Source organism: Rana temporaria, chromosome 1, assembly GCF_905171775.1.
Source record: "Rana temporaria chromosome 1, aRanTem1.1, whole genome shotgun sequence".
Classification (NCBI taxonomy): Eukaryota; Metazoa; Chordata; class Amphibia; order Anura; family Ranidae; genus Rana; species Rana temporaria.
In genome coordinates this window covers 675,259,070-675,286,308 of record NC_053489.1, presented here as the reverse complement: position 1 = coordinate 675,286,308, position 27,239 = coordinate 675,259,070, and the positions used below count along the sequence as shown (strand labels likewise).

At 49.4% G+C, this 27,239-nt stretch overlaps 1 protein-coding gene across 1 annotated transcript; it reads left to right on the top strand.

Moving 5' to 3' along the window:
* Positions 1 to 314: 314 nt before the first annotated feature.
* Positions 315 to 11,066, top strand: LOC120924644 (E3 ubiquitin-protein ligase TRIM39-like). Its single transcript, XM_040335648.1, has 2 exons — positions 315 to 322; positions 8,733 to 11,066. Exon 2 carries the CDS (start codon positions 8,735 to 8,737, stop codon positions 10,472 to 10,474), a length of 1,740 nt encoding a protein of 579 aa, XP_040191582.1. The 5' UTR covers positions 315 to 322; positions 8,733 to 8,734; the 3' UTR covers positions 10,475 to 11,066.
* The last annotated feature ends 16,173 nt before the right edge of the window (positions 11,067 to 27,239 follow it).

Sequence of the window (27,239 nt, the reverse complement as noted above, 5' to 3'; positions counted from 1 at the left end):
GTGTTGGAGATAAAGGTTGGTGTGTGTGTGTGTGTGTGTGGAGATGTTGGTTGGTGTGTGTGTTGGAGATAAAGGTTGGTGTGTGTGTGTGTGTGTGTGTGTGTGTGTGTAGATAAAGGTTGGTTGGTGTGTGTGGAGATAAAGGTTGGTTGTGTGTGTGTGTGTGGAGATGTTGGTGTGTGTGTGTGTGTGTGGAGATAAAGGTTGGTTGGTGTGTGTGTGTGTGTGTGTGTGTGTGTGTGTGTGTGTGTGTGTGGAGATAAAGGTTGGTTGGTGTGTGTGTGTGTGTGGAGATGTTGGTTGGTGTGTGTTGGAGATACAGGTTGGTGTGTGTGTGTGTGTGTGTGTGTGGAGATGTTGGTTGGTGTGTGTGTGTGTGTTGGAGATAAAGGTTGGTTGGTGTGTGTGTGTGTGTTGGAGATAAAGGTTGGTTGGTGCGTGTGTGTGTGTGTGTGGAGATAAAGGTTGGTTGGTGCGTGTGTGTGTGGAGATAAAGGTTGGTTGGTGTGTGTGTGGAGATAAAGGTTGGTTGGTGTGTGTGTGTGTGTGTGTGTGTGTGTGTGTGGAGATAAAGGTTGGTGTGTGTGTGTGTTGGAGATAAAGGTTGGGGTGTGTGTGTGTGTGTTGGAGATAAAGGTTGGTGTGTGTGTGTGTGGAGATGTTGGTTGGTGTGTGTGTGTGTGGAGATGTTGGTTGGTGTGTGTTGGAGATACAGGTTGGTGTTGGTGTGTGTTGGAGATACAGGTTGGTGTGTGTGTGTGTGTGTGTAGATAAATGTCGGGGTGTGTGTTTTGTTGGAAGTTTAATTTTTTCCTTTGAAGCCTTGCACAGCACCTGGAAATGTCACCAGTAAAGTCGCCGCTGTTTGCCATAACATTACTGGGCTGGTATTGGATCGCACACACTCTCATTAAAGATCTTATTGAGAAATTCTGAAAGGAGTGGACTGTTATAAATCAAATAGAATTCTTCTACCCCCCCCCCCCCCCCCCTTCAGCGTTATTTTTTTTTTTTTCTATCTAGGTTCCTTTTAAGCTAGTGCATTGTTGGTTCACTTACCTTTTCCTTTGATTTCCCTTCGTAGGCCCGGTTCACACTGCTGCCTCTTCAAAATGGCGCGATTTCGCATTTGTAAACTTGCCGCGATTCGCAGCCACGATTTCAGGGAATGCCAGTCATAGAGCTGAATTTGCATCGCACACGGATCCTTCGTTGTGTGGTGTGTTTGTTTTTTGTGTTTTTTCTGTCAGAATTTCTCAGTTCCTGTTCCTCCTCAGTAAGACCCCTTTCACACTGAGGAGTTTTTCAGGCGGTACAGCGCTAAAAATAGCGCTGCTATACCGCCTGAAAAATGCAGATTTGTTGACCCGAGAGATATGTGGATGGGGCTGACAGACATGTGGGTCCCCCCCCCCTTCCTTCTCTCCGTGCCCCCCACCGGGAGTCTTTCTCTCTGAGTGGCTATTCTTCTTCTTTGCTCTCCCGAATACGTCTCAAGAGTCGCTCTTCTCTTTCCTCCTCTATTACTACCTTTTTAGATATTGGGGAAAAAAGTGAGCGGGTCCGCGGTAGGGTGACCACGTCTCCTGGATTGCCTGGGACAGTCCCGCATTTTGCAGGTCTGTCCCGGGCACATTCATTCCAGGAGAAACTGACACAGCCAACCCCCCGGGCCAATCTGTTGCCCCTAAAAAAGGCCGCCACATCACCGCTTTACTCAATGACAGTACTTGTCCTGGCCGGGAATGCCTGGAGGAGCACAGTCCCCGCCCCCTGCTTGTGATTGGAGAAATCATAAATCCCGCCTCTTGTGTCCAATCACTGTGCTGTGATTCGTTACAGCACAAGCTGATTTTTGGGAAGGGAGGGTGTCCCTGAATGGTAGTTTGGAAAAGTGGTCACCCTAGTACTCGGATCCTTGATTTCTTGCCAAGTCCTGTGGGTAGATACTATTGGACCGACGACGCCGATAGGGATGTGGCACGGTAGGCTTGGCGTTGTTAGTACGGAGTCGGCTGCGTACCGCCCGTGAGGGCAGGTGGCCTGTCGCTACATGATAGCCTATCGGACATTTTGGTTGAACTTAATGACTGTGTGGATCTGATTACGTTTTTTGGTCTGTATACCTGTAGATGTCACTGTGTTTACAATGTTACTGTGATCCATGTGGACACGCTCTCTGTTGTGAATAAATAAAGAAATTTGGAAAAAAAAAAAAAACTCCTGCACTGCATACTCCATGTGAAAGCCCGAGGGCTATCATATTTTTAATTTCGATGACGTCACCGCGCTGTGTCGTGGGCTAATTTTTAAAATGTTATCTCCGAGGGTTTACAGCCACTTTAACCACTTAAGACCCGGACCTTTAGGCAGGTAAAGGACCTGGCCAGTTTTAGCGATTTGGCACTGCGTCGCTTTAACTGACAATTGTGCGACGTGGCTCCCAAACAAAATCGTCTTTGTAAAAAAAAAAAAAAAAAAAACTAGAGCTTTCTTTTGATGGTATTTGATTACCGCTGCGGTTTTTAGTTTTTTGTGCTATAAACAAAAATAGAGCAACAATTTTGAAGAAAAATTAAAATTTTTTTTTTGCTATAATAAATATCCCCCAAATATACATACATACATACATACATACATACATACATACATACATACATACATACATTTTTTTTTTTTTATTTTAAAGCAGACACCCTAGGGAATAAAATGGCGGTCATTGCAACTTTTTTTTCTCGCACGGTATTTGCACAATAATTTTTCAAACACCTTTTTTTTTTTTGGGGGGGGGGAGGAAACCTTTCATGAATTAAATAACAAAACAGGAAAGTTAGCCCAATTTTTTTTTTGTATAATATGAAAGATGATGTTACGCCAAGTAAATATACCTAACATGTCACGCTTTAAAATTGCGCACACTCATGGAATGGCGCCAAACTTTGTTACTTAAAAATCTCCATAGGTGACGCTTTTAACTTATTTTTTTTTTTACTATTTTCGAGTTAGAGGAGGTCTAGTGCTAGAATTGTTGCACACGCTCTAACGCATGCGACGATACCTCACATGTGGGGGTTTGAACGGCGTTTACATATTTGGGCGGGACTTGCATGCGTGTTCGCTTCTGCGCGCAAGATAACGGGACAGGGGCGTTTTGGGGGGAATTTTTTTTTATTTTTTGATCACTTTTATTCCTATTACAAGGAATGTAAACATCCCTTGTAATAGGAATCAGTGTGACAGGTCCACTTTATGAAGAGAGGCGGGGTCAATAAGACTTCACATCTCTTCTCCAGGCTTACAAGCATGAAATCGGTGAAAACAAAATCGCAGATCACATGCCGACAGCCGCGATTGCGGCTTTGTTTACTTCCGGGTACCGAGCGTGACGTCATAACGTCGCGCCCGGGCCTCCAACGGTCATAGAGATGACTGGTGACCATCTGGTCACCAGTCATCTTTATGCTTTCCAGGCAGCGCCGACCGATTCGCTCTCCGGGCCCCCGATGGCACAGGAGAGCCCGGAGAAGCACCGGATGGCGGCGGGAGGGGGGGGGGGGGGACGTCCCCTCCTGCTGCCTATAAGAACAATCAAAGCGGCGGAAGCGCCGCTTTGATCGTTCTTCTGGTGCACAGAATCGCCGGCTGAAGACGGTGATATCTGAATGATGCCTGTAGCTGCACCCATCATTCAGATATCACCGCACAAAGCTGAGGACATCACATGATGTCCTCCCAGTGGTTAAACCCAAACACGTATGAGTGACACGGGTTCTGTGGCTGTTTAAGGTGGTAATTAAACTCACGTGGTGCCTGATTGGCATTAAATCAGCCTCAGAACCTGTGTAATTCATGTATTTGGGTTTAAAGGGATGAGGTGGCAACTCCTACCCCCCCCAAAGAAAAAAAATCCAAAAGTAGTGCAGGAACTGCTTCTGGAAATCGGTGCAGTGCTGCAGAGTCTGATTGCTGGCCACGGGCACTGTCCACGACGATGTGAATGGGGGGGGGGGGGGCTAAGCCTAGGTTCACATTGGAGTGATTTGTCATGCAATTTGAGAGATCAAATCGCATGACAAGTCACAGCCTATTGGAGGCAATAGCACTGTTCCAATTGGTGCGACACTGATTTAATTTTTTTGTGGCGCCGCACCGATTTGCAAAAGTAGTTCCTGCACTACTTTTGCCAAAAAATATATATATATAATTTTTTCAGGTGCGACTTCAATAGACATCTGTGCATGAAGCCACACAAATGTCTATCAAGTAGCACCTGAAATTGCGCCGACCTTGCTGCTTCAAGTGAAGTAGCGCGATTTCAAAGTAGCATCAATGTGACCAGGGTTAAAGCGCTATTTTATTTATTTATTTATTTTTTTCATAAAGAATTTTATTAAGAAAAAGCAAAACATAAGAGCCGGTTCACACTTTGGCGGCACGACTTCGGGGGCGACTCCACAAGGCATCCTGAAGACCACTTCAGGGGCGACCTGCAAAATGACCTCAGTATAGAAGTCAATGCAGGTCGCCCCGAGCCGCCCTCGAAGTCGTACAAGAACCTTTTTCTAAGTCGGAGCGACTTGCGTCGCTCCTATTAGAATGGGACGCCGCCGCCTGACGAGTCGCCCCAGTGTGAACTGGCTGTCAGGTCATACATATGTAGCGCTCACCCCCGGAGGAGCCGCTGATTAGTTTGGGATCGGCATATTGAGTTACCTTCTTGGCTTGGTCTAGGGGTGACATCCGAGAGTGTAGATGAAGTGCAGGGGCCAGATTCACAAGAGATACGACGGCGTATCTCCTGATACGCCGTTGTATCTCTGAGATATGTCCGTCGTAACTATGCGCCTGATTCATAGGATCAGGTTCCGCATAGATCTCCCAAAGGTCCGACAGGTGTAATTGACTTACACCGTCGGATCTTAGGCTGCAATTCTAGGCCGGCCGCTAGGTGGCGATTCCATTGCGGTCGGCGTAGAATATTTAAATAACTAGTTACGCCGATTCACGAACGTACGCTTTGGCCGTTGCTGTAAATTTACGTCGTTTCCGTAGAGATACGTGGCGTAAAACCAAACCTGCCCTCTAGGTGGTCTAGCCAATGTTAAGTATGGCCGTCGTTCCCGCGTCGAAATTTGAAATTTCACTTCGTTTGCGTAAGTCGTCCGTGAATGGCGCTGGACGCCATTTACATTAACGTCGAAACCAATGACGTCCTTGCGATGTCATTTAGCGCAATGCACGTCGGGTAATTTTGGGGACGGAGCATGCGCAGTACGTTCGGCGCGGAAACACGCCTAATTTAAATGGTCCCTGCCCCATTTGAATTAGGCGGGCTTGCGCCGGGCGGATTTACGCCACGCCGCCACAAGTGTACAGGCAAGTGCTTTGTGAATCAAGCACTTGCGCTGAAAACTTGCGGCGGTGTAACGTAAATGGGATACGTTACGCCGCAGCGTAGCCCAATTCTATGTGAATCTGGCCCCAAGTGTCCAGACACGAAATGAGTTTTTGATGCTTTATTCCAAGGCCCAACATGGCCAACATCAACATGGCACACAATAGAGAAAGGTTGATGAGCGTATAGGAACTTTGGTATCAGGCCTTGGATATGAAAAAGAGCAAGCCTGCTCTTAGCAATAGTGTAACTCAGTTTGTCGCCACCCCGATCAGGGTGGGTAAAGTGCCCCCGGACAGGCGACTATCACAGGCCTGGCAGCCGGAGTGTCACTTAAAGATCACTGGGAGGAACAGACCTCTACTACCGGCCTGACTCAGAGCCTCTGATCTATACAGGCTTTGTCAATTTGAGATATGTGAGAACAGGATGAGTGAATCCTCCCAGTAAATTCAGATTTGTGTCACCAACTGACAGCTTGAGCATACCTGTCATGCGGTGTGGTGACTGGATCCCCGATGGTTCGTCTAGGCTTCCGGGGCAACCTCTAGTTCTAGGTTCCCCCGAGCCGATCCCCCCCCATCGCACAGCTCCCAGCTTAGGATCCTCTCAGCAGAAGGTTGGAACCCAGCCAGTCGCTGGGGCCCCTCTCAATGTTAGGGCGAGGCTCCGCATGGTGCAAAACCTCATTGAAGCAGGTGGCGGGGCCCACGGATGCGCGTACCCTGAAGGTGGATACCGCACCTGGAACTCGGGCCCCGCACAGAACAGAGACCAACGGCGGTTGCCACAGATATATCCCCCCCCCCCCCCCAGCATGCCCAATGAGGGCAGAACTCCTCTGATTGGCTGCTGGGGAAAGTGGGTCTGTCAGAACCCCTCTAGCGCCAACTGCCGCCCAGGGTTGATGACACACCCCTGGAGCGCAGACTGACCTACAGGACAAATTCTGAAATTGGAAACAACCCAAATTTCCACAAATTGTGAATGGGAGTAACCTAACCCTCCCATTTGCTATTAACTTTGGCATAGCTCCCATACTGAAAGTAAGGGGGCGCTACACATACAATGAAAGTACATGAACATATGTTTATGCAGAGTTGCAAAGCCTGGGGAGTGCTCTCACCCGGGGAGCCATTCATAGCCTGGGGAGTGCTCTCACCCGGGGAGCCATCCATAGCCTGGGGAGTGCTCTCACCCGGGGAGCCATCCATAGCCTGGGGAGTGCTCTCACCCGGGGAGCCATCCATAGCCTGGGGAGTGCTCTCACCCGGGGAGCCATCCATAGCCTGGGGAGTGCTCTCACCTGGGGAGCCATCCATAGCCTGGGGAGTGCTCTCACCCGGGGAGCCATCCATAGCCTGGGGAGTGCTCTCACCCGGGGAGCCATCCATAGCCTGGGGAGTGCTCTCACCCGGGGAGCCATCCATAGCCTGGGGCGTGCTCTGGGTGGAAGAAGGAAAGGTGGATTACAACCAGCAGTGTTGGACTCAGAACAAGACAGGAGAGAGGGTTGTGAGCCAGACAGTGCAGTACACAGGATAATAAGCAGAGCCCTTCAGTGTTCTATATAGGACGAGTTTGGTATTTACTATACTGTCTAAGGAGAGATACAGCTGGATTGACTTACTAAAACGGGTGCATTCAGAATTTGGTGCAGCTGTGCATGGTAGCCAATCAGCTTCTAACTTCAGCTTGTTCAATTAAACCACTTAAGGACCGGATCACGTACATATACGTCGGCACTTGAAAGATGCTGCCACAACCAAGATATCCATCCTTTTTGTGGCCGGTCCTGTAAACAATAATGGTGGTCCCCCTCCCACACCCTTCGGGCGCTAACCGGAGCCGCCAGTAGCGGCGAAGGCGATCGGGTCCTTTTTGCTACTTGCCATGGATATGAGTGAGGGCAAGATGGCTCCCACCCTTCTCCATAGCAGGGCGGAAGCAATGTCAAAACGTCACCCCGCCCATGTATCTTAAAGGCACATTATTTTATTTTAGTCTAAATCTGAGATGTGAGGTCCTTTTTGACCCCCAGATCTCATATTTAAGAGGACCTGTCGTGCGTATTTCTATTACAAGCGATGTTTACATTCCTTGTAATGGGAATAAAAGTGACTTTATTTTACATGGTAAAAAAAAATAAGAAAACCAAAACATTTTTAAAGCGTCCCGACGAGCTCGCGCACAGAAGCGAATGCATACATGAGTAGCGCCCGCATATGAAAATGGTGTTCAAACCACACAAGTGAGGTATCGCCGCAATAGTTAGAGCGAGAGCAATAATTCTAGCCCCAGACCTCCTCTGTAACTGTAGACATTTTTAAACGTCGCCTATGGAGATTTTTAAGAGTGAGTGAGAAACTTGTATAGCGCAGCACATGCGAACTGAATCGCCTCAGGGCGCTAGGTATCATTCTCTACTGTATTTTGCCTTCAGAATAGATGGGCTTTGAGTTTATTCCTGAAGGCCTGGTGATTCACTTCCATTCGAATGCTAGCTGCTAGTGCGTTCCACAGTCTAGGTCCTTGGACTGCAAATCTTCGTTCTCCTTTTGGACTTGTATCTGGCCTTGGGTATCTGGAGTAGTTTTTGGTTGGTGGAATGGAGAACGCGATGTGGCATTTAAATTTTTCGCATAAATAGTGGGGGGGCATTTCCTAGAACACACTTATGCGTCAAAGTGCCTTAAATGTAATTCTGTATTTTTACTGGCAACCAGTGAAGGGATCTCAGGGAGGGCGAGATTGATTTCCCAGGGTTTTTCCCTGCCAAAAGTCGTGCCACCGTATTTTGAACTTGTAGACGAGCGATTTGGCACCTCTGGCCAAATGTGGTACTGCACACCGCAGAGACTTGAATCCTGTTTGTTTTGCGAGACAACACTCGCAAACCAAGTCAGTATTTAAAAAGAAATAATAACCTACGACTTGTTGGCATTCAATAGCTTGGGCAGATTAACTTGTGTCTGAGAATATTAGACTGGCTGTGTGTTGGGGTTCTTTTTCAAATCAACATGGTGGCTGGGGGAAAAAAATTCCCTCATCTACACAAGAGATTGATGGAGGGATCCTCCCTACTGTGCCATTGTATTCACAGTGAGGAATCCTCCTCTATCAGAATATATTGGTGAATATTCCCATTGGAGAGAAGCTGATCATTGGACTTCTCTCTCGTGGGAGCAGCCATAGATGGATCAAAATTCAGCCAGTCCCTGGTAAATGGCCAAATGTTGGTCCATCTATGGCCACCGCCACCTTCAGTCTTTATGTGTCTACAGAACTGGTTATTGAGTGTCAGACTTTTACTGTCACTTCTCTCTTCTGTTGTTAGGAATGGCGTCTACTGATCCGAAGAAGGAGCTGGAATGTTCCGTCTGTCTGAACTTCTATACAGATCCTGTAACCCTGAAATGTGGGCACGACTTCTGCCAGGACTGTATTGGCCATGTGTTGGATACACAGGAGGAGTCTGGAGGTTATTCCTGTCCTGAATGCAGAGAAGAGTTCCTGGAGCGGCCTGAACTGCAGAGGAACACAACGCTGAGTAACAAAGTGGAGAATTTTGTGTCTACTCTGCCAGCTCAGGAGTACTCTGGGATCTTTACTTACTATGTTGACACTCCTATACCTGCTGTGATATTGGATGTGCAGTATAAAGCTTCTCTGGTTGACAACCAACTGAGACTCAGCAGAAAGTCACCAGAACGCGTCTCATGTGACCCCACCACTTCCCCGGAGAACAAGAAATGCTCCGTCCATAAGAAACTACTGGAGTATTACTGCATTGAGGACTCCGCCTTTATCTGTGCGTCCTGCAGTATGGCTGAAGAACATCAAGGACACCAGGTGGAGACTCTGGATAAGGCCTCTAAGGTGAAGAAGAGACGACTGAGAAAAGTTCTGCAGAAAATGTTGACGGAGAAAGAGGAGATAGAGAAAAGGGTCGAGAGTCTGCAGGAACACGGGAGGAAAGTACAAGGGAAAGCAGATGATGAAACAAAGAGAGTCACTGTCCTGTTCAGAAACCTCAGGAGACGTCTGGATGACCTGGAGAAGAGAGTCCAAAGTGAGATCTCCGGACAGGCAGAGAGGGTCTCTCTATCACTGTCTGATATGATCCAACATCTGGAAATAATGGACGATGACCTTTCCAGCAAGATGGCGGACATTGAGGAGCTGTGTCACTTGACTGATCCACTGGCTGTCTTGAAGGATTTAGGCACAGGTGACTTGTGTGATACTGAGGATGGAGATGATTTGGACAGAGAGAGACATGATCTACTCCTCCATAATCGTGTGGATCTGGATATGGCGGGGATATCTCAGACATTACACACAGGCTTGTCTGATATCATGTCTTGGGTAAATGTACAGAAATATACTGACACGCATGTCTATCCACATTCTACTGCACAGGACAAAGATCACATCAATGCTAAACCATTCAGGAAACGGCCCCAACCCTACCCCACCATACAACGCTCACACTGCCAGGCTGGAGGACAAAATATTGGGGCAGCACAGCCAACATCGGGGGTGTGGAGGGTTACAGACCTATTACTGGATGTGGGGACCGCTTGTAATCTTCTACATATATCAGATGACCGCAAAACTGTATCCTGGTCATCAAATCAGAATCGCCCCGAAACGCCAGAGAGATTTCATTGGCCTCAGGTGATGAGCATTCAGAGTTTCTCCTCGGGGAGAAATTACTGGGAAGTGGATGTCGGGGGGTCATTGTATTGGAGAGTCGGGATGTGTTACCCCAGTATAGACAGGAAAGGAGATGAGTGTCTGATTGGATGTAATAAGAAGTCCTGGGGTTTGAGGAGATTTAATAATCAGTACTCGGTGATACATGAAAGGAAGAAGATCCGATTATCCGGCTCTGTCTCCAGTAACAGAGTCCGGATATGTCTGGATTATGAGGCCGGGCAGATCTCCTTTTATGAATTGTGTGACCCGGTCCGACATCTCCACACCTTCACCACCACCTTCACCGAGCCCCTCCATGCTGGTTTACGGGTAGGGCTAGGTTCCTGTATAAGGATATCTGAGGCAAATCAAATGTAAGAGACTGCTGACATCACAGGGCTGAGAATCTGATTGGTGTAGTACTTGGCTGATAACTGGAAGCAGAGTACAAGAACCAACATAACTAATATATTGATAAAGCTGCAGGCTCCGTTATTTTTCATCCTAAACCTCACTTCTCTACCAAGTGCGCCACTGACCAGGAACAAGCACTCGGGAGGTCAGTTTGTAGGCTTCATTGGCTGCATGCTTGTTCTTGGTGAGTGACACACGAGGTAATGTGGTCAGGATTGAGATTACAACCCTGGAGCCTTCACCTTTTTACAGTGTATCTGAAGTCCATTTGTTTCAGGTTTTGGAAGGAGTGGGGAAGGATTAGAACCACAGTCAGATTTTTAGTTCTTAGTCCCTGTTCGGTAAAATGTTGATATAGAACAGGAAGTAAGATGAGTTCTCTTTACTGGAGCCCCAGATAAAACCCTGACAGGGGTTATAATCCTATTCTCCCTTCCATCCAAAACGAGAACATAGATTTTATTTAGGCACATCCTTTTTTAAATGGGGTTGTAAAGGTTTGTTTTTCATTTTAAGCTAGTGCATTGTTGGTTCACTTACTTTTTCCTTCTATTTTCCCTTCTAAATGTTTATTTTTTTCCCCTTTTGTCTGAATTTCACTTCCTATTCCTCCTCAGTAAGCTTGCCCCCCCCCTCATCATCCGAGTCGTTCTGGCTGGGGGTTAGTCAGCATGCTCGCCCCTTCCCTTGGGACTACATCTCTGCCGGGAGACAAACAAAGCGTCTCCCTGCAGAGATGTAGTCCCAAGGGAGGGGGCGAGCATGCTGACTAACCCCCCAGCCAGAACGGCACGGATGATGGGGGGAGGGGCAAGCTTTCTGAGGAGGAACAGGAAGTGAGAAATTCAGACAAAAAAAAAAACATTTTGAAGGAAAATCTAAGGAAAAGGTAAGTGAACCCAACAATGCACTAGCCTAAAGAAACCTAGATAAAAAAAACCTTTACAACCCCTTTTAATATCCACAATAATTCTTAAATTTCTGTCCCCATAGATGACTGCCACTATTGACACAGGCAGTGCTAGTCTTGTTCCTATTGGTTATGATGTGGAGATCGATATCTGTCACGATCAATGGTATTTTCTTTCCATAATAAATGTGTACATGATGAACAGATGTTGGCGATCGGCTATTTATTTATTTTCGTGTTGTGTTGACTGGTGAAACGGTGGGAGGGGATACAATCTCAGAAAATGGGAATCCTCAGCTCTGTATATGGGGAATATTGATTAATGATTGGATATAGCTATAAGGCCTGGTTCACACTGGTACGATTTGAGATGTCAAATTGCATCTCAAATCGCCGGCATTTGTCAGCAATGGCACCGTCCTAATCGGTGTGACGCTGCACTGATTTCAAAAAGTAGTTCCTGTACTCTGAGGCGCCTCTAGGCTTTGTGAGGCCTTAGTCAAAACCTTGACATGGGGCCCCAATCACACCCATGATGGGGGGGGGGGGGGGGGGGGGGGGGGAAATAATTCAAGGACAAGAGCCTCTTCCCCACAACCCTGGCCAGTGGTTGTGGGGGTCTGTGTGGTTGTGGGTGTCTGTGGGCAGGGGGCTTATCGGAATCTGGAAGCCTCCTTTAACAAGGCGGCCCCCCCAGATCCTTCTCTTTAATAACTTAAGGGGTGGGGTCACCTGGTGAACCCGCCCCTTGTGACGTCATTGACTGAGGGCATGCTGGGTCATTGACGTCACAAGGGGTGGTGTCACCGACATTCACTGGTTGTTAGGGACGCTGGCGGCCCCGCTCCTCAGTCAGGGCTCTTAACGCTGCCTGAGCACAGCAGCGTTCAGGTCTTCTGTCTCTCAAAACTGGGGTAATGCATTGGGTAAATTAGGTGGCCGCGAGGCCTTAGGCGACCGCCTAATTAAAGAGCCGCCTCTGCCTGTACTACTTTTTGCGATTTGTGCAAGAAACCTGCACAGATGTCTCCGAAATCGGGACTGCCAGCGGGAGTGAAATCGTGCGCGTTCAGCTGAACTCGCACGGCTTTACTCCCGCAGCCCAGTGTGAACCTGGGCTCATGATGGGATGGATTATTAGAATCACAATTACCCCCTTAGTCCCACCACCTCCTTTTTATATAGAGAAGAGAATTGTCTATTTCCTCTAGAGAAGAGAATTGTCTATTTCCTCTAGAGAAGAGAATTGTCTATTTCCTCTAGAGAAGAGAATTGTCTATTTCCTCTAGAGAAGAGAATTGTCTATTTCCTCTAAGGTCAGTCATTTGATAAAGAAACAGTTTTTACATTGGGGGGGGGGGGGGGGACACATTTCATCCTAAATAAATGTGAAAAAATATATATAATCAGAAAATGTATAAATCAAACCTCAGAAATATTAACCACTGTACACAAATTAAATACATTTCTTTCATTATTATATTTTATTTTTGGCTAACATCAAGTGTAGTCAAGAATAGTGGGCAGTCATCAGTATACCATTAGACAAATATCTTATAGTACCAACATCCCTATTATTGGAAAATATTGAAAGAACGGGATATGGGGTTTTAAAGGTGCTAGAGATGAGATAATAGTCAATACAAAATTTATATAAAAAAGAAAATATTTTATTGATAACGGCAATTAAAAAACTGATATACTAATCATTGACTGTTACAGGCATACATCTAATACCCAACATGTAACAGTGATTGTATACAGTTGAAAGTGGCATCCATTTTTTTTTTTTTTTTTTTTTCATTCAAGTTTATTTTTAAAACAAGAAGAAATTGCAATAAAATAAAAATAGCAGGAGATACATCAAAGACATGTAAAAATGTAAACATTAAAATACATTTTATATCGAATATTTCCTTTACTATCTCCTTTCGTCATTCAGTACTTCTATAGGCATAGTATCATTCAAATGAGAAGGGAAATACAAATAAGTAAAAAGAATAAAAATATTTAAAATATTTTTTTTTTTTTTTTAAATATTACCTCATATATTGAGGAATCCAAATTATTAGATAATACAATGCACATACCAGTTCAAATATACAGATCTACGTAAAGGATAGATTTCTAGAAAATCGTAGCATCCATTTTTGTTTGACAGTTTTGCCTGTAATGCCGCGTACACACCATCACTTTTTGTGATGGAAAAAAACGACATTTTCTGTGAAGTAAAAAACAACGTTTTTGAAACTTCAATTTTCAAAAACGACGTTGCCTACACACCATCGTTTTTTCACAATGCTCTAGCAAAGCGAGGTTACGTTCACAACTTTTTTTCCATTGAAGCTCGCTTCATAACTAGCTTCTGGGCATGCGCGGGTTTAAAAACGTTGTTTTAAACGTCGTTTTTTGCTACACACGGTAAATTTCTGTGAAGTAAAAAAATGACGTTTTGAAAAATGACACATAAAATTGAAGCATGCTTCAATTTTTTTTTTTTTGTCGTTTTTCACAAGACCTAAAACGACGTTTTCCCCCACATTTAAATTGATGTTTTTAAAAACGTAGTTTTTTTTTCATCACATAAAGTGATGGTGTGTACGCGGCATTAGGCTTCATCAGGACTGGACACGAAGAAATAGTTTAAATCATTTTTCAAAAGAAATCCAGCTTTAGATGTAAGAAAAAAGAGAATACCCATAAATATACATATTATTTTGCAACAAAACGATACATTACAAATATTGGCAAGGCATGCATGTGAGAGAGAGGGGAAAAAAAAGGGGGGAGATATAGATCGAATGCAATCTTGAGGCTATAGCATGGTGTGATGTCACATGCCATGTTTTGAAAGGCCTTGAGGGGGCGCTATATAAACCCCACACAGCATTTGCCATGTGAGGAGAGTCAGAGGAGCTCACGTCTGACCAGGATCCACACAACAGGTAGATACTGTGAGATTTCAACTGTATACAATCTATCACTGTTACATGTTGGGTATTAGATGTATGCCTGTAACAGTCAATCAGTATTTATCAGTTTTTTTAATTGCCATTATCAATAAAATATTTATTTTTTATGAATTGTGGTGTATTGACTATTATCTCTAGCACCTTTAAAATCCCATATCCCGTTCTTTCAATATTTAACATCAAGTGTAGTATCTGTTCTTGTCAGTTGCCAAGAGGCGGCGCTGTGTTACTGTCACGACTATGGTGGAGGTTGGGGTGGTGGTATGCAAATCCTCTGGTGTAATGGTACCTAGAAGGTTGTTATCAGGGCAAACTGAACCTGGAGCGTTCTAACCAACTTGGAGGCTGACAATAGGTTTGCCCGAGAAAGCCGGAAGGGTACCCCTGGTGAGGTCTGTTTCGGCTAGATGGACCATGTGAAAGTCCCCTCGTGCTCGTCTGGAGCCTAACACCCTGGGGGATCGGGGCAAAGGTTCCTTCTCTTCGGAGGAGAACCATATGTACACCCTGTGCACTTTTTGTGTCTCACCTTTTTAGTGTGCACTTTTTTTTTTGCATCGGGTGGTGTTTTTGGAGTGTGTTCATACACCCACAAGCTTTGAAAAAAAAAAAAACCCCTTTTTTTTTTTTTTTTTTTTTTGTCAAATAGAGCTTTCTTTTGGTGGTATTTCATCACCACTTTATTAGAAAGTAGTATTTTTTTTTTATTTATATGTTCTGAAACACATCCAATAAAAAATAAATTCTTTATAAATGCCAAAATGTATACTACTAGGTTTGTGTGTGCCTGGGTTCACACTATTGCAAATACACATTGCATGTGATTCCCACCACATTGCTGTGCAGATCACTTGCGATGTCTGTGTACAGGGCCGGCCCTATGATGGGACCGGGTGGTACCAGGCAGCACTTTTAGGGGGGCAGCATACTGATGCCCGCCAGCCCGTTCCGCCAGCTCCGCTACCCAAATAAAATTGATGTCCTTTTTTCCCCACAAATAGAGCTTTCCCTTGGTGATGTTTGATCACCTCTGCGGTTTATATTTCTTGTGCTATAAATATATATTTATATTAACTTTTTGCTATAATAAATATCCCCAAAATTTAGAAAAATTAACAATTTTCTTCAGTTTAGGCCAATATGTATTCTTCTACATATTTTTGGTACCAAAAAAAAAAACCAATTAGCGTACATTGATTAGTTTGCGCAAAAGACATTGTGGCCGCCAGCAATTCACAGGTCCATTTATACTCCTGGATACATGTATAGAGCCATGGCAGGTCCTTTTATACGCCTATATGCATGTATAGAGCCATGACAGGCCCTCGTTATACATCTATAGAACCATGACAGGCCCTCGTTATACTCCTTTATACATGTATAGAGCCATGACAGGTCCTCTTTATATTCCTTTACATGTAAAGAGTCTCGACAGGTCCTCTATATAAATGTATAGAGCCATGACAGGTCCTCGTTATACATGTATAGAGCCATGTCAAGTACTCTTTATAGTCCTATATACATTTATAGAGCCATGACAGGTCCTCTTTATACTCCTATATACATGTAAAGAGTAATCACAGGCAGGGCCGGCGCTACCAATAGGCAAGTTAGGCGATGGCCTAGAGCGCACATCAGTAGGGAGCGCAATGCTGGCTACATGCGTCGGTGAGGAGTGAGGTGTTTCATTTGTGCTCCTGCTTTCTATGCAAACTGCGCTCCCAGCACTGCTAGGTCCAGCGCTTGCTGCAGTGTATCACTGCTGAAGAGAGCGAGGGGGGTGAGGGGGGGTTCATGTGCAGGGGACAGTGAACCTGTAAAACAGCCTGCCTGGGTGTTCTCTCCTCTCCTGTGTGGTTCCTCCTTCCCCCGCCGCCGCTCTCATCCAGCAGGTAGAGAAGACACAATGTACGAGCAGAAGTTTGTCAAACTTTTTAAGTTAAAAAGCCTGTGATTGGTTGCTAGGGGCGGTCCTAGCAACAAATCATCTCTGTTAAATGGAGAGTTGAACATCTCCCGCCCTCTACTCGGACATGCCATGCTCTGACTTCTACCTGCTGTGTGAGGTAAGGGGGGCAGGCGCAGCTGTGTGAAGGAGACTGTTATACAGGGAGGGGGCAGCTGTGTGGAGGAGACTATTATACAGGGAGGGGGCAGCTGTGTGGAGGAGACTGTTATACAGGGAGGGGGCAGCTGTGTGGAGGAGACTGTTATACAGGGAGGGGGCAGCTGTGTGGAGGAGACTGTTATACAGGGAGGGGGCAGCTGTGTGGAGGAGACTGTTATACAGGGAGGGGGCAGCTGTGGAGGAGACTATTATACAGGGAGGGGGCAGCTGTGTGGAGGAGACTATTATACAGGGAGGGGGCAGCTGTGTGGAGGAGACTGTTATACAGGGAGGGGGCAGCTGTGTGGAGGAGACTGTTATACAGGGAGGGGGCAGCTGTGGAGGAGACTATTATACAGGGAGGGGGCAGCTGTGGAGGAGACTATTATACAGGGAGGGGGCAGCTGTGTGGAGGAGACTATTATACAGGGAGGGGGCAGCTGTGTGGAGGAGACTGTTATACAGGGAGGGGGCAGCTGTGTGGAGGAGACTGTTATACAGGGAGGGGGCAGCTGTGTGGAGGAGACTGTTATACAGGGAGGGGGCAGCTGTGTGGAGGAGACTATTATACAGGGAGGGGGGCAGCTGTGTGGAGGAGACTGTTATACAGGGAGGGGGCAGCTGTGTGGAGGAGACTGTTATACAGGGAGGGGGCAGCTGTGGAGGAGACTATTATACAGGGAGGGGGCAGCTGTGGAGGAGACTATTATACAGGGAGGGGGCAGCTGTGTGGAGGAGACTATTATACAGGGAGGGGGCAGCTGTGTGGAGGAGACTGTTATACAGGGAGGGGGCAGCTGTGTGGAGGAGACTGTTATACAGGGAGGGGGCAGCTGTGTGGAGGAGACTGTTATACAGGGAGGGGGCAGCTGTGTGGAGGAGACTATTATACAGGGAGGGGGCAGCTGTGGAGGAGACTATTATACAGGGAGGGGGCAGCTGTGGAGGAGACTATTATACAGGGAGGGGGCAGCTGTGGAGGAGACTATTATACAGGGAGGGGGCAGCTGTGTGGAGGAGACTATTATACAGGGAGGGGGCAGCTGTGTGGAGGAGACTATTATACAGGGAGGGGGCAGCTGTGTGGAGGAGACTATTATACAGGGAGGGGGCAGCTGTGTGGAGGAGACTATTATACAGGGAGGGGGCAGCTGTGTGGAGGAGACTATTATACAGGGAGGGGGCAGCTGTGGAGGAGACTATTATACAGGGAGGGGGCAGCTGTGTGGAGGAGACTGTTATACAGGGAGGGGGCAGCTGTGTGGAGGAGACTATTATACAGGGAGGGGGCAGCTGTGTGGAGGAGACTATTATACAGGGAGGGGGCAGCTGTGGAGGAGACTATTATACAGGGAGGGGGAAGCTGTGTGGAGGAGACTGTTATACAGGGAGGGGGCAGCTGTGTGGAGGAGATTATTATACAGGGAGGGGGCAGCTGTGTGGAGGAGACTATTATACAGGGAGGGGGCAGCTGTGTGGAGGAGATTATTATACAGGGAGGGGGGCAGGCGCAGCTGTGTGGAGGAGACTGTTATACAGGGAGGGGGCAGGTGTGTGGAGGAGACTATTATACAGGGAGGGGGCATCTGTGGAGGAGACTGTTATACAGGGAGGGGGCAGCTGTGTGGAGGAGACTGTTATACAGGGAGGGGGCAGCTGTGTGGAGGAGACTATTATACAGGGAGGGGGCAGCTGTGTGGAGGAGACTATTATACAGGGAGGGGGCAGCTGTGGAGGAGACTATTATACAGGGAGGGGGCAGCTGTGTGGAGGAGACTGTTATACAGGGAGGGGGCAGCTGTGTGGAGGAGATTATTATACAGGGAGGGGGCAGCTGTGTGGAGGAGACTATTATACAGGGAGGGGGCAGCTGTGTGGAGGAGACTGTTATACAGGGAGGGGGCAGGTGTGTGGAGGAGACTATTATACAGGGAGGGGGCATCTGTGGAGGAGACTGTTATACAGGGAGGGGGCAGCTGTGTGGAGGAGACTGTTATACAGGGAGGGGGCAGCTGTGTGGAGGAGACTGTTATACAGGGAGGGGGCAGGTGTGTGGAGGAGATTATTATACAGGGAGGGGGCATCTGTGGAGGAGACTGTTATACAGGGAGGGGGCAGCTGTGTGGAGGAGACTGTTATACAGGGAGGGGGCAGCTGTGTGGAGGAGACTGTTATACAGGGAGGGGGCAGGTGTGTGGAGGAGATTATTATACAGGGAGGGGGCAGTTGTGTGGAGGAGACTATTATACAGGGAGGGGGCAGCTGTGGAGGAGACTATTATACAGGGAGGGGGCAGCTGTGGAGGAGACTATTATACAGGGAGAGGGCAGGTGTGTGGAGGAGACTATTATACAGGGAGGGGGCAGGTGTGTGGAGGAGATTATTATACAGGGAGGGGGCAGCTGTGTGGAGGAGATTATTATACAGGGAGGGGGCAGCTGTGGAGGAGACTGTTATACAGGGAGAGGGCAGTTGTGTGGAGGAGACTATTATACAGGGAGGGGGCAGGTGTGTGGAGGAGACTATTATACAGGGAGGGGGCAGGTGTGTGGAGGAGATTATTATACAGGGAGGGGGCAGCTGTGTGGAGGAGATTATTATACAGGGAGGGGGCAGCTGTGTGGAGGAGATTATTATACAGGGAGGGGGCAGCTGTGTGGAGGAGACTATTATACAGGGAGGGGGCAGCTGTGTGGAGGAGACTATTATACAGGGAGGGGGCAGCTGTGTGGAGGAGACTATTATACAGGGAGGGGGCAGCTGTGTGGAGGAGACTGTTATACAGGGAGGGGGCAGCTGTGTGGAGGAGACTGTTATACAGGGAGGGGGCAGGTGTGTGGAGGAGACTATTATACAGGGAGGGGGCAGCTGTGGAGGAGACTATTATACAGGGAGGGGGCAGGTGTGTGGAGGAGACTATTATACAGGGAGGGGGCAGCTGTGTGGAGGAGATTATTATACAGGGAGGGGGCAGGTGTGTGGAGGAGACTATTATACAGGGAGGGGGCAGCTGTGTGGAGGAGACTATTATACAGGGAGGGGGCAGTTGTGTGGAGGAGACTGTTATACAGGGAGGGGGCAGCTGTGGAGGAGACTATTATACAGGGAGGGGGCAGCTGTGTGGAGGAGACTATTATACAGGGAGGGGGCAGCTGTGGAGGAGACTGTTATACAGGGAGGGGGCAGTTGTGTGGAGGAGACTATTATACAGGGAGGGGGCAGGTGTGTGGAGGAGACTATTATACAGGGAGGGGGCAGGTGTGTGGAGGAGATTATTATACAGGGAGGGGGCAGCTGTGTGGAGGAGATTATTATACAGGGAGGGGGCAGCTGTGTGGAGGAGACTGTTATACAGGGAGGGGGAAGCTGTGGAGGAGACTATTATACAGGGAGAGGGCAGTTGTGTGGAGGAGACTATTATACAGGGAGGGGGCAGCTGTGGAGGAGACTGTTATACAGGGAGGGGGCAGGTGTGTGGAGGAGACTATTATACAGGGAGGGGGCAGCTGTGTGGAGGAGATTATTATACAGGGAGGGGGCAGGTGTGTGGAGGAGACTATTATACAGGGAGGGGGCAGCTGTGTGGAGGAGACTATTATACAGGGAGGGGGCAGTTGTGTGGAGGAGACTGTTATACAGGGAGGGGGCAGCTGTGGAGGAGACTATTATACAGGGAGGGGGCAGCTGTGTGGAGGAGACTATTATACAGGGAGGGGGCAGCTGTGGAGGAGACTGTTATACAGGGAGGGGGCAGTTGTGTGGAGGAGACTATTATACAGGGAGGGGGCAGGTGTGTGGAGGAGACTATTATACAGGGAGGGGGCAGGTGTGTGGAGGAGATTATTATACAGGGAGGGGGCAGCTGTGTGGAGGAGATTATTATACAGGGAGGGGGCAGCTGTGTGGAGGAGACTGTTATACAGGGAGGGGGAAGCTGTGGAGGAGACTATTATACAGGGAGAGGGCAGTTGTGTGGAGGAGACTATTATACAGGGAGGGGGCAGCTGTGGAGGAGACTGTTATACAGGGAGGGGGCAGCTGTGTGGAGGAGATTATTATACAGGGAGAGGGCAGTTGTGTGGAGGAGACTATTATACAGGGAGGGGGCAGGTGTGTGGAGGAGACTATTATACAGGGAGGGGGCAGGTGTGTGGAGGAGACTATTATACAGGGAGGGGGCAGGTGTGTGGAGGAGACTATTATACAGGGAGGGGGCAGCTGTGTGGAGGAGATTATTATACAGGGAGGGGGCAGCTGTGTGGAGGAGACTATTATACAGGGAGGGGGCAGGTGTGTGGAGGAGATTATTATACAGGGAGGGGGCAGCTGTGTGGAGGAGACTATTATACAGGGAGGGGGCAGGTGTGTGGAGGAGACTATTATACAGGGAGGGGGCAGGTGTGTGGAGGAGACTGTTATACAGGGAGGGGGCAGCTGTGTGGAGGAGACTGTTATACAGGGAGGGGGCAGCTGTGTGGAGGAGACTATTATACAGGGAGGGGGCAGCTGTGTGGAGGAGACTATTATACAGGGAGGGGGCAGCTGTGGAGGAGACTATTATACAGGGAGGGGGCAGCTGTGTGGAGGAGACTGTTATACAGGGAGAGGGCAGTTGTGTGGAGGAGATTATTATACAGGGAGGGGGCAGCTGTGTGGAGGAGACTATTATACAGGGAGGGGGCAGGTGTGTGGAGGAGACTATTATACAGGGAGGGGCAGCTGTGTGGAGGAGACTGTTATACAGGGAGGGGGCAGCTGTGTGGAGGAGACTGTTATACAGGGAGGGGGAAGCTGTGTGGAGGAGACTGTTATACAGGGAGGGGGCAGCTGTGTGGAGGAGACTGTTATACAGGGAGAGGGCAGTTGTGTGGAGGAGACTATTATACAGGGAGGGGGCAGGTGTGTGGAGGAGACTATTATACAGGGAGGGGGCAGGTGTGTGGAGGAGATTATTATACAGGGAGGGGGCAGCTGTGTGGAGGAGATTATTATACAGGGAGGGGGCAGCTGTGTGGAGGAGATTATTATACAGGGAGGGGGCAGCTGTGTGGAGGAGACTATTATACAGGGAGGGGGCAGCTGTGGAGGAGACTGTTATACAGGGAGGGGGCAGGTGTGTGGAGGAGACTATTATACAGGGAGGGGGCAGCTGTGGAGGAGACTATTATACAGGGAGGGGGCAGCTGTGTGGAGGAGACTATTATACAGGGAGGGGGCATCTGTGGAGGAGACTGTTATACAGGGAGGGGGCATCTGTGGAGGAGACTATTATACAGGGAGGGGGCAGGTGTGTGGAGGAGATTATTATACAGGGAGGGGGCATCTGTGGAGGAGACTATTATACAGGGAGGGGGGCAGCTGTGTGGAGGAGACTGTTATACAGGGAGGGGGGCAGCTGTGTGGAGGAGACTGTTATACAGGGAGGGGGCAGCTGTGTGGAGGAGACTGTTATACAGGGAGGGGGCAGCTGTGGAGGAGACTATTATACAGGGAGGGGGCAGCTGTGTGGAGGAGACTGTTATACAGGGAGGGGGCAGTTGTGTGGAGGAGACTATTATACAGGGAGGGGGCAGGTGTGTGGAGGAGACTATTATACAGGGAGGGGGCAGCTGTGTGGAGGAGACTGTTATACAGGGAGGGGGCAGTTGTGTGGAGGAGACTATTATACAGGGAGGGGGCAGGTGTGTGGAGGAGACTATTATACAGGGAGGGGGCAGCTGTGTGGAGGAGACTGTTATACAGGGAGGGGGAAGCTGTGGAGGAGACTGTTATACAGGGAGGGGGCAGTTGTGTGGAGGAGACTATTATACAGGGAGGGGGCAGGTGTGTGGAGGAGACTATTATACAGGGAGGGGGCAGGTGTGTGGAGGAGATTATTATACAGGGAGGGGGCAGCTGTGTGGAGGAGATTATTATACAGGGAGGGGGCAGCTGTGTTGAGGAGATTATTATACAGGGAGGGGGCAGCTGTGTGGAGGAGACTATTATACAGGGAGGGGGCAGCTGTGTGGAGGAGACTATTATACAGGGAGGGGGCAGCTGTGTGGAGGAGACTATTATACAGGGAGGGGGCAGCTGTGTGGAGGAGACTGTTATACAGGGAGGGGGCAGCTGTGTGGAGGAGACTATTATACAGGGAGGGGGCAGGTGTGTGGAGGAGACTATTATACAGGGAGGGGGCAGGTGTGTGGAGGAGACTATTATACAGGGAGGGGGCAGCTGTGTGGAGGAGACTATTATACAGGGAGGGGGCAGGTGTGTGGAGGAGACTATTATACAGGGAGGGGGCAGCTGTGGAGGAGATTATTATACAGGGAGGGGGCAGGTGTGGAGGAGATTATTATACAGGGAGGGGGCAGCTGTGTGGAGGAGATTATTATACAGGGAGGGGGCAGCTGTGGAGGAGACTGTTATACAGGGAGGGGGCAGCTGTGGAGGAGACTATTATACAGGGAGGGGGCAGCTGTGTGGAGGAGACTGTTATACAGGGAGGGGGCAGCTGTGTGGAGGAGACTATTATACAGGGAGGGGGCAGCTGTGTGGAGGAGATTATTATACAGGGAGGGGACAGCTGTGTGGAGGAGACTGTTATACAGGGAGGGGGCAGGTGTGTGGAGGAGACTATTATACAGGGAGGGGGCATCTGTGGAGGAGACTGTTATACAGGGAGGGGGCAGGTGTGTGGAGGAGACTATTATACAGGGAGGGGGCATCTGTGGAGGAGACTGTTATACAGGGAGGGGGCAGGTGTGTGGAGGAGACTGTTATACAGGGAGGGGGCAGGTGTGTGGAGGAGACTGTTATACAGGGAGGGGGCAGGTGTGTGGAGGAGACTATTATACAGGGAGGGGGCAGCTGTGTGGAGGAGACTATTATACAGGGAGGGGGCAGGTGTGTGGAGGAGACTATTATACAGGGAGGGGGCAGCTGTGTGGAGGAGACTGTTATACAGGGAGGGGGCAGCTGTGGAGGAGACTGTTATACAGGGAGGGGGCAGCTGTGGAGGAGACTATTATACAGGGAGGGGGCAGCTGTGGAGGAGACTATTATACAGGGAGGGGGCAGCTGTGTGGAGGAGACTATTATACAGGGAGGGGGCAGCTGTGGAGGAGACTGTTATACAGGGAGGGGGGCAGCTGTGGAGGAGACTATTATACAGGGAGGGGGCAGCTGTGTGGAGGAGACTATTATACAGGGAGGGGGCAGCTGTGGAGGAGACTATTATACAGGGAGGGGGCAGCTATGGAGGAGACTGTTATACAGGGAGGGGGCAGCTGTGGAGGAGACTGTTATACAGGGAGGGGGCAGCTGTGTGGAGGAGACTATTATACAGGGAGGGGGCAGGTGTGTGGAGGAGACTATTATACAGGGAGGGGGCAGCTGTGGAGGAGACTGTTATACAGGGAGGGGGCAGCTGTGGAGGAGACTGTTATACAGGGAGGGGGCAGCTGTGGAGGAGACTGTTATACAGGGAGGGGGCAGCTGTGGAGGAGACTGTTATACAGGGAGGGGGCAGTTGTGTGGAGGAGACTATTATACAGGGAGGGGGCAGGTGTGTGGAGGAGATTATTATACAGGGAGGGGGCAGCTGTGGAAGAGACTATTATACAGGGAGGGGGCAGCTGTGTGGAGGAGACTATTATACAGGGAGGGGGCAGCTGTGGAAGAGACTATTATACAGGGAGGGGGCAGCTGTGGAGGAGATTATTATACAGGGAGGGGGCAGCTGTGTGGAGGAGACTATTATACAGGGAGGGGGCAGCTGTGGAAGAGACTATTATACAGGGAGGGGGGCTGTGGAGGAGACTGGTATACAGGGAGAGGGGCTGTGGAGGAGACTGGTATACAGGGAGAGGGGCTGTGGAGGAGACTGGTATACAGGGAGAGGGGCTGTGGAGGAGACTGGTATACAGAGAGAGGGGCTGTGGAGGAGACTGGTATACAGGGAGAGGGGCTGTGGAGGAGACTGGTATACAGAGAGAGGGGCTGTGGAGGAGACTGGTATACAGGGAGAGGGGCTGTGGAGGAGACTGGTATACAGAGAGAGGGGCTGTGGAGGAGACTGGTATACAGGGAGAGGGGCTGTGGAGGAGACTGGTATACAGAGAGAGGGGCTGTGGAGGAGACTGGTATACAGGGAGAGGGGCTGTGGAGGAGACTGGTATACAGAGAGAGGGGCTGTGGAGGAGACTGGTATACAGGGAGAGGGGCTGTGGAGGAGACTGGTATACAGAGAGAGGGGCTGTGGAGGAGACTGGTATACAGGGAGAGGGGCTGTGGAGGAGACTGGTATACAGAGAGAGGGGCTGTGGAGGAGACTGGTATACAGGGAGAGGGGCTGTGGAGGAGACTGGTATACAGAGAGAGGGGCTGTGGAGGAGACTGGTATACAGGGAGAGGGGCTGTGGAGGAGACTGGTATACAGAGAGAGGGGCTGTGGAGGAGACTGGTATACAGGGAGAGGGGCTGTGGAGGAGACTGGTATACAGAGAGAGGGGCTGTGGAGGAGACTGGTATACAGGGAGAGGGGCTGTGGAGGAGACTGGTATACAGAGAGAGGGGCTGTGGAGGAGACTGGTATACAGGGAGAGGGGCTGTGGAGGAGACTGGTATACAGAGAGAGGGGCTGTGGAGGAGACTGGTATACAGGGAGAGGGGCTGTGGAGGAGACTGGTATACAGAGAGAGGGGCTGTGGAGGAGACTATTATACAGGGAGAGGGGCTGTGGAGGAGACTGGTATACAGGGTGAGGGGCTGTGGAGGAGACTGAGGTTCAAGGAATGAGGCTGAGGACACTGATGTAATGGGGGAAATAGGTAATTGATGACATTGGGGAACTTGGATGCAAAGAGGTCTGTGATGTAAAGCAGGCACTGTATTGCAAAGGGGTGCTGTATTGCCACTCTTTGTCTTCAGGCCGGTTTCAGAGTCGCAGGTGGCTGAGGCGCAGGTGGCAGGTGGCTGAGGAAATAGGTGGAGAGGTGACACAAAAAAACTCCACCCCCACCGCATACATGGGCAGGGCAAAAGGGGTTGAGCTAATGGGGGCGGCAAAATTAGGTTTTGCCTAGGGTGTCAAAAATCCTTGCACCAGCCCTGATCACAGGTCCTCTATATACATGTAGAGAGTAATGACAGGTCCTCTTTATACTCCTATATACATGTATAGAGCCATGACGGGTCCCCTTTAGTTATCATGATATAAAATAATGAATGTGGGGGCCTTTTGGTTGGCGTGATTTTTTTTTCTAGGGGGGGGGGGGGGGGCAGCATTTCATTCTTGGTCCCAGGCAGCACAATGTCTTGGGCCAGCACTGTCTGTGTAGCACTACACCCCCCCCCCCCCCCGAAGGAGCTGCTGGATTGTTTTGGGCGGCATGTTACCTCTATTTCCTCGCTGTCTAGGGTATCAGATGAGAGTTGATAAAAAGAAGTTCGATGTCCACACGTTAGACTTCTTTGCTTTATTTACCAAATGTGGTAGAAGAATAAAAGTAGTAGTTGAAGAGGTGGAAAGGTAATAGGTTCAGGTGTATAATTTTTTTTCGGAAACACTCCTGCTTCCAGCAGCGCAGCTTTCGTCGCCACTCTAGCCAGAGCGGGTATTGCGCACCCGGATAGGCCTCTCTCACTGGCCTAGCAGCCAGGGTGTCGCATGGAAACTTGGTAAAGTCTCTGCCACAGACCTTCCCAAAGACGGAGGTATATTCAGTCCAAAATCCTCTCAGCACAGGTTTAAGCACCCGGATCTCTCCTAAAGAACTTCTGATAAAATTAGAACTGACAGGCGACCATCATCCAGCCTTCCAGTAATGTTGCGTCCTTTAACCACTTCCCGCCCGGCCTATGGCCGATTTACGTCCGGGAAGTGGTTATGAAATCCTGACAGGACGTTCTAGAACGTCCTGCAGGATTTCATGCCGCGCGCGCCCGTGGGGGCGCGCATCGCGGCGATCGGTGATGCGGGGTGTCAGTCTGACACCCTGCATCTCCGATCTCGGTAAAGAGCCTCCGGCGGAGACTCTTTACCATGTGATCAGCCGTGTCCAACCACGGCTGATCACGATGTAAACAGGAAGAGCCATCGATGGCTCTTCCTCACTCGCGTCTGACAGACGCGAGTAGAGGATAGCCGATCGGCGGCTCTCCTGACAGGGGGGGTTAGCGCTGATTGTTTATCAGCGCAGCCCCCCCTCGGATCGCCACCCTGGAGCACCAGGGATGCCCACCCTGGAGCACCAGGGTGGGCAAAAAAAAAAAAAATGGCAAAAAAAAAAAAAGTCTAAAAAAAAAGTCTAAAAAAAAAAAGCATAAAGAAAAAAGATGCCAGTCAGTGCCCACAAATGGGCACTGACTGGCAACCAGGCAAAAATAAGTGCTGCCACCCCAGTGTCCATCAGCGCCACCCCAGTGTCCATCAGCGCCACCCCAGTGTCCATCAGTGCCACCCCACAGTGCCCATCCATGCCCAGTGCCCACCTATCAGTGCCCATCTGTGCCACCCATAAGTATCCATCAGTGCCGCCCATCTGTGCCGCTTATGAGTGCCCATCTGTGCCGCCCATGAGTGCCCAGTGCCGCCTATGTGTGCCCATCAGTGCCGCCTATGTGTGCCCATCAGTGCCGCCTATGTGTGCCCATCAGTGCCGCCTATGTGTGCCCATCAGTGTCGCATACCAGCGCCGCCAATCAGTGCCACCTCATCTGTGCCCGTCAGTACTACCTCATCGATGTCCATCA

Bases quoted from the DNA above. Each gene is read 5' to 3' on its own strand.
- LOC120924644 (XM_040335648.1), top strand. From the start codon at position 8,735: ATGGCGTCTACTGATCCGAAGAAGGAGCTGGAATGTTCCGTCTGTCTG.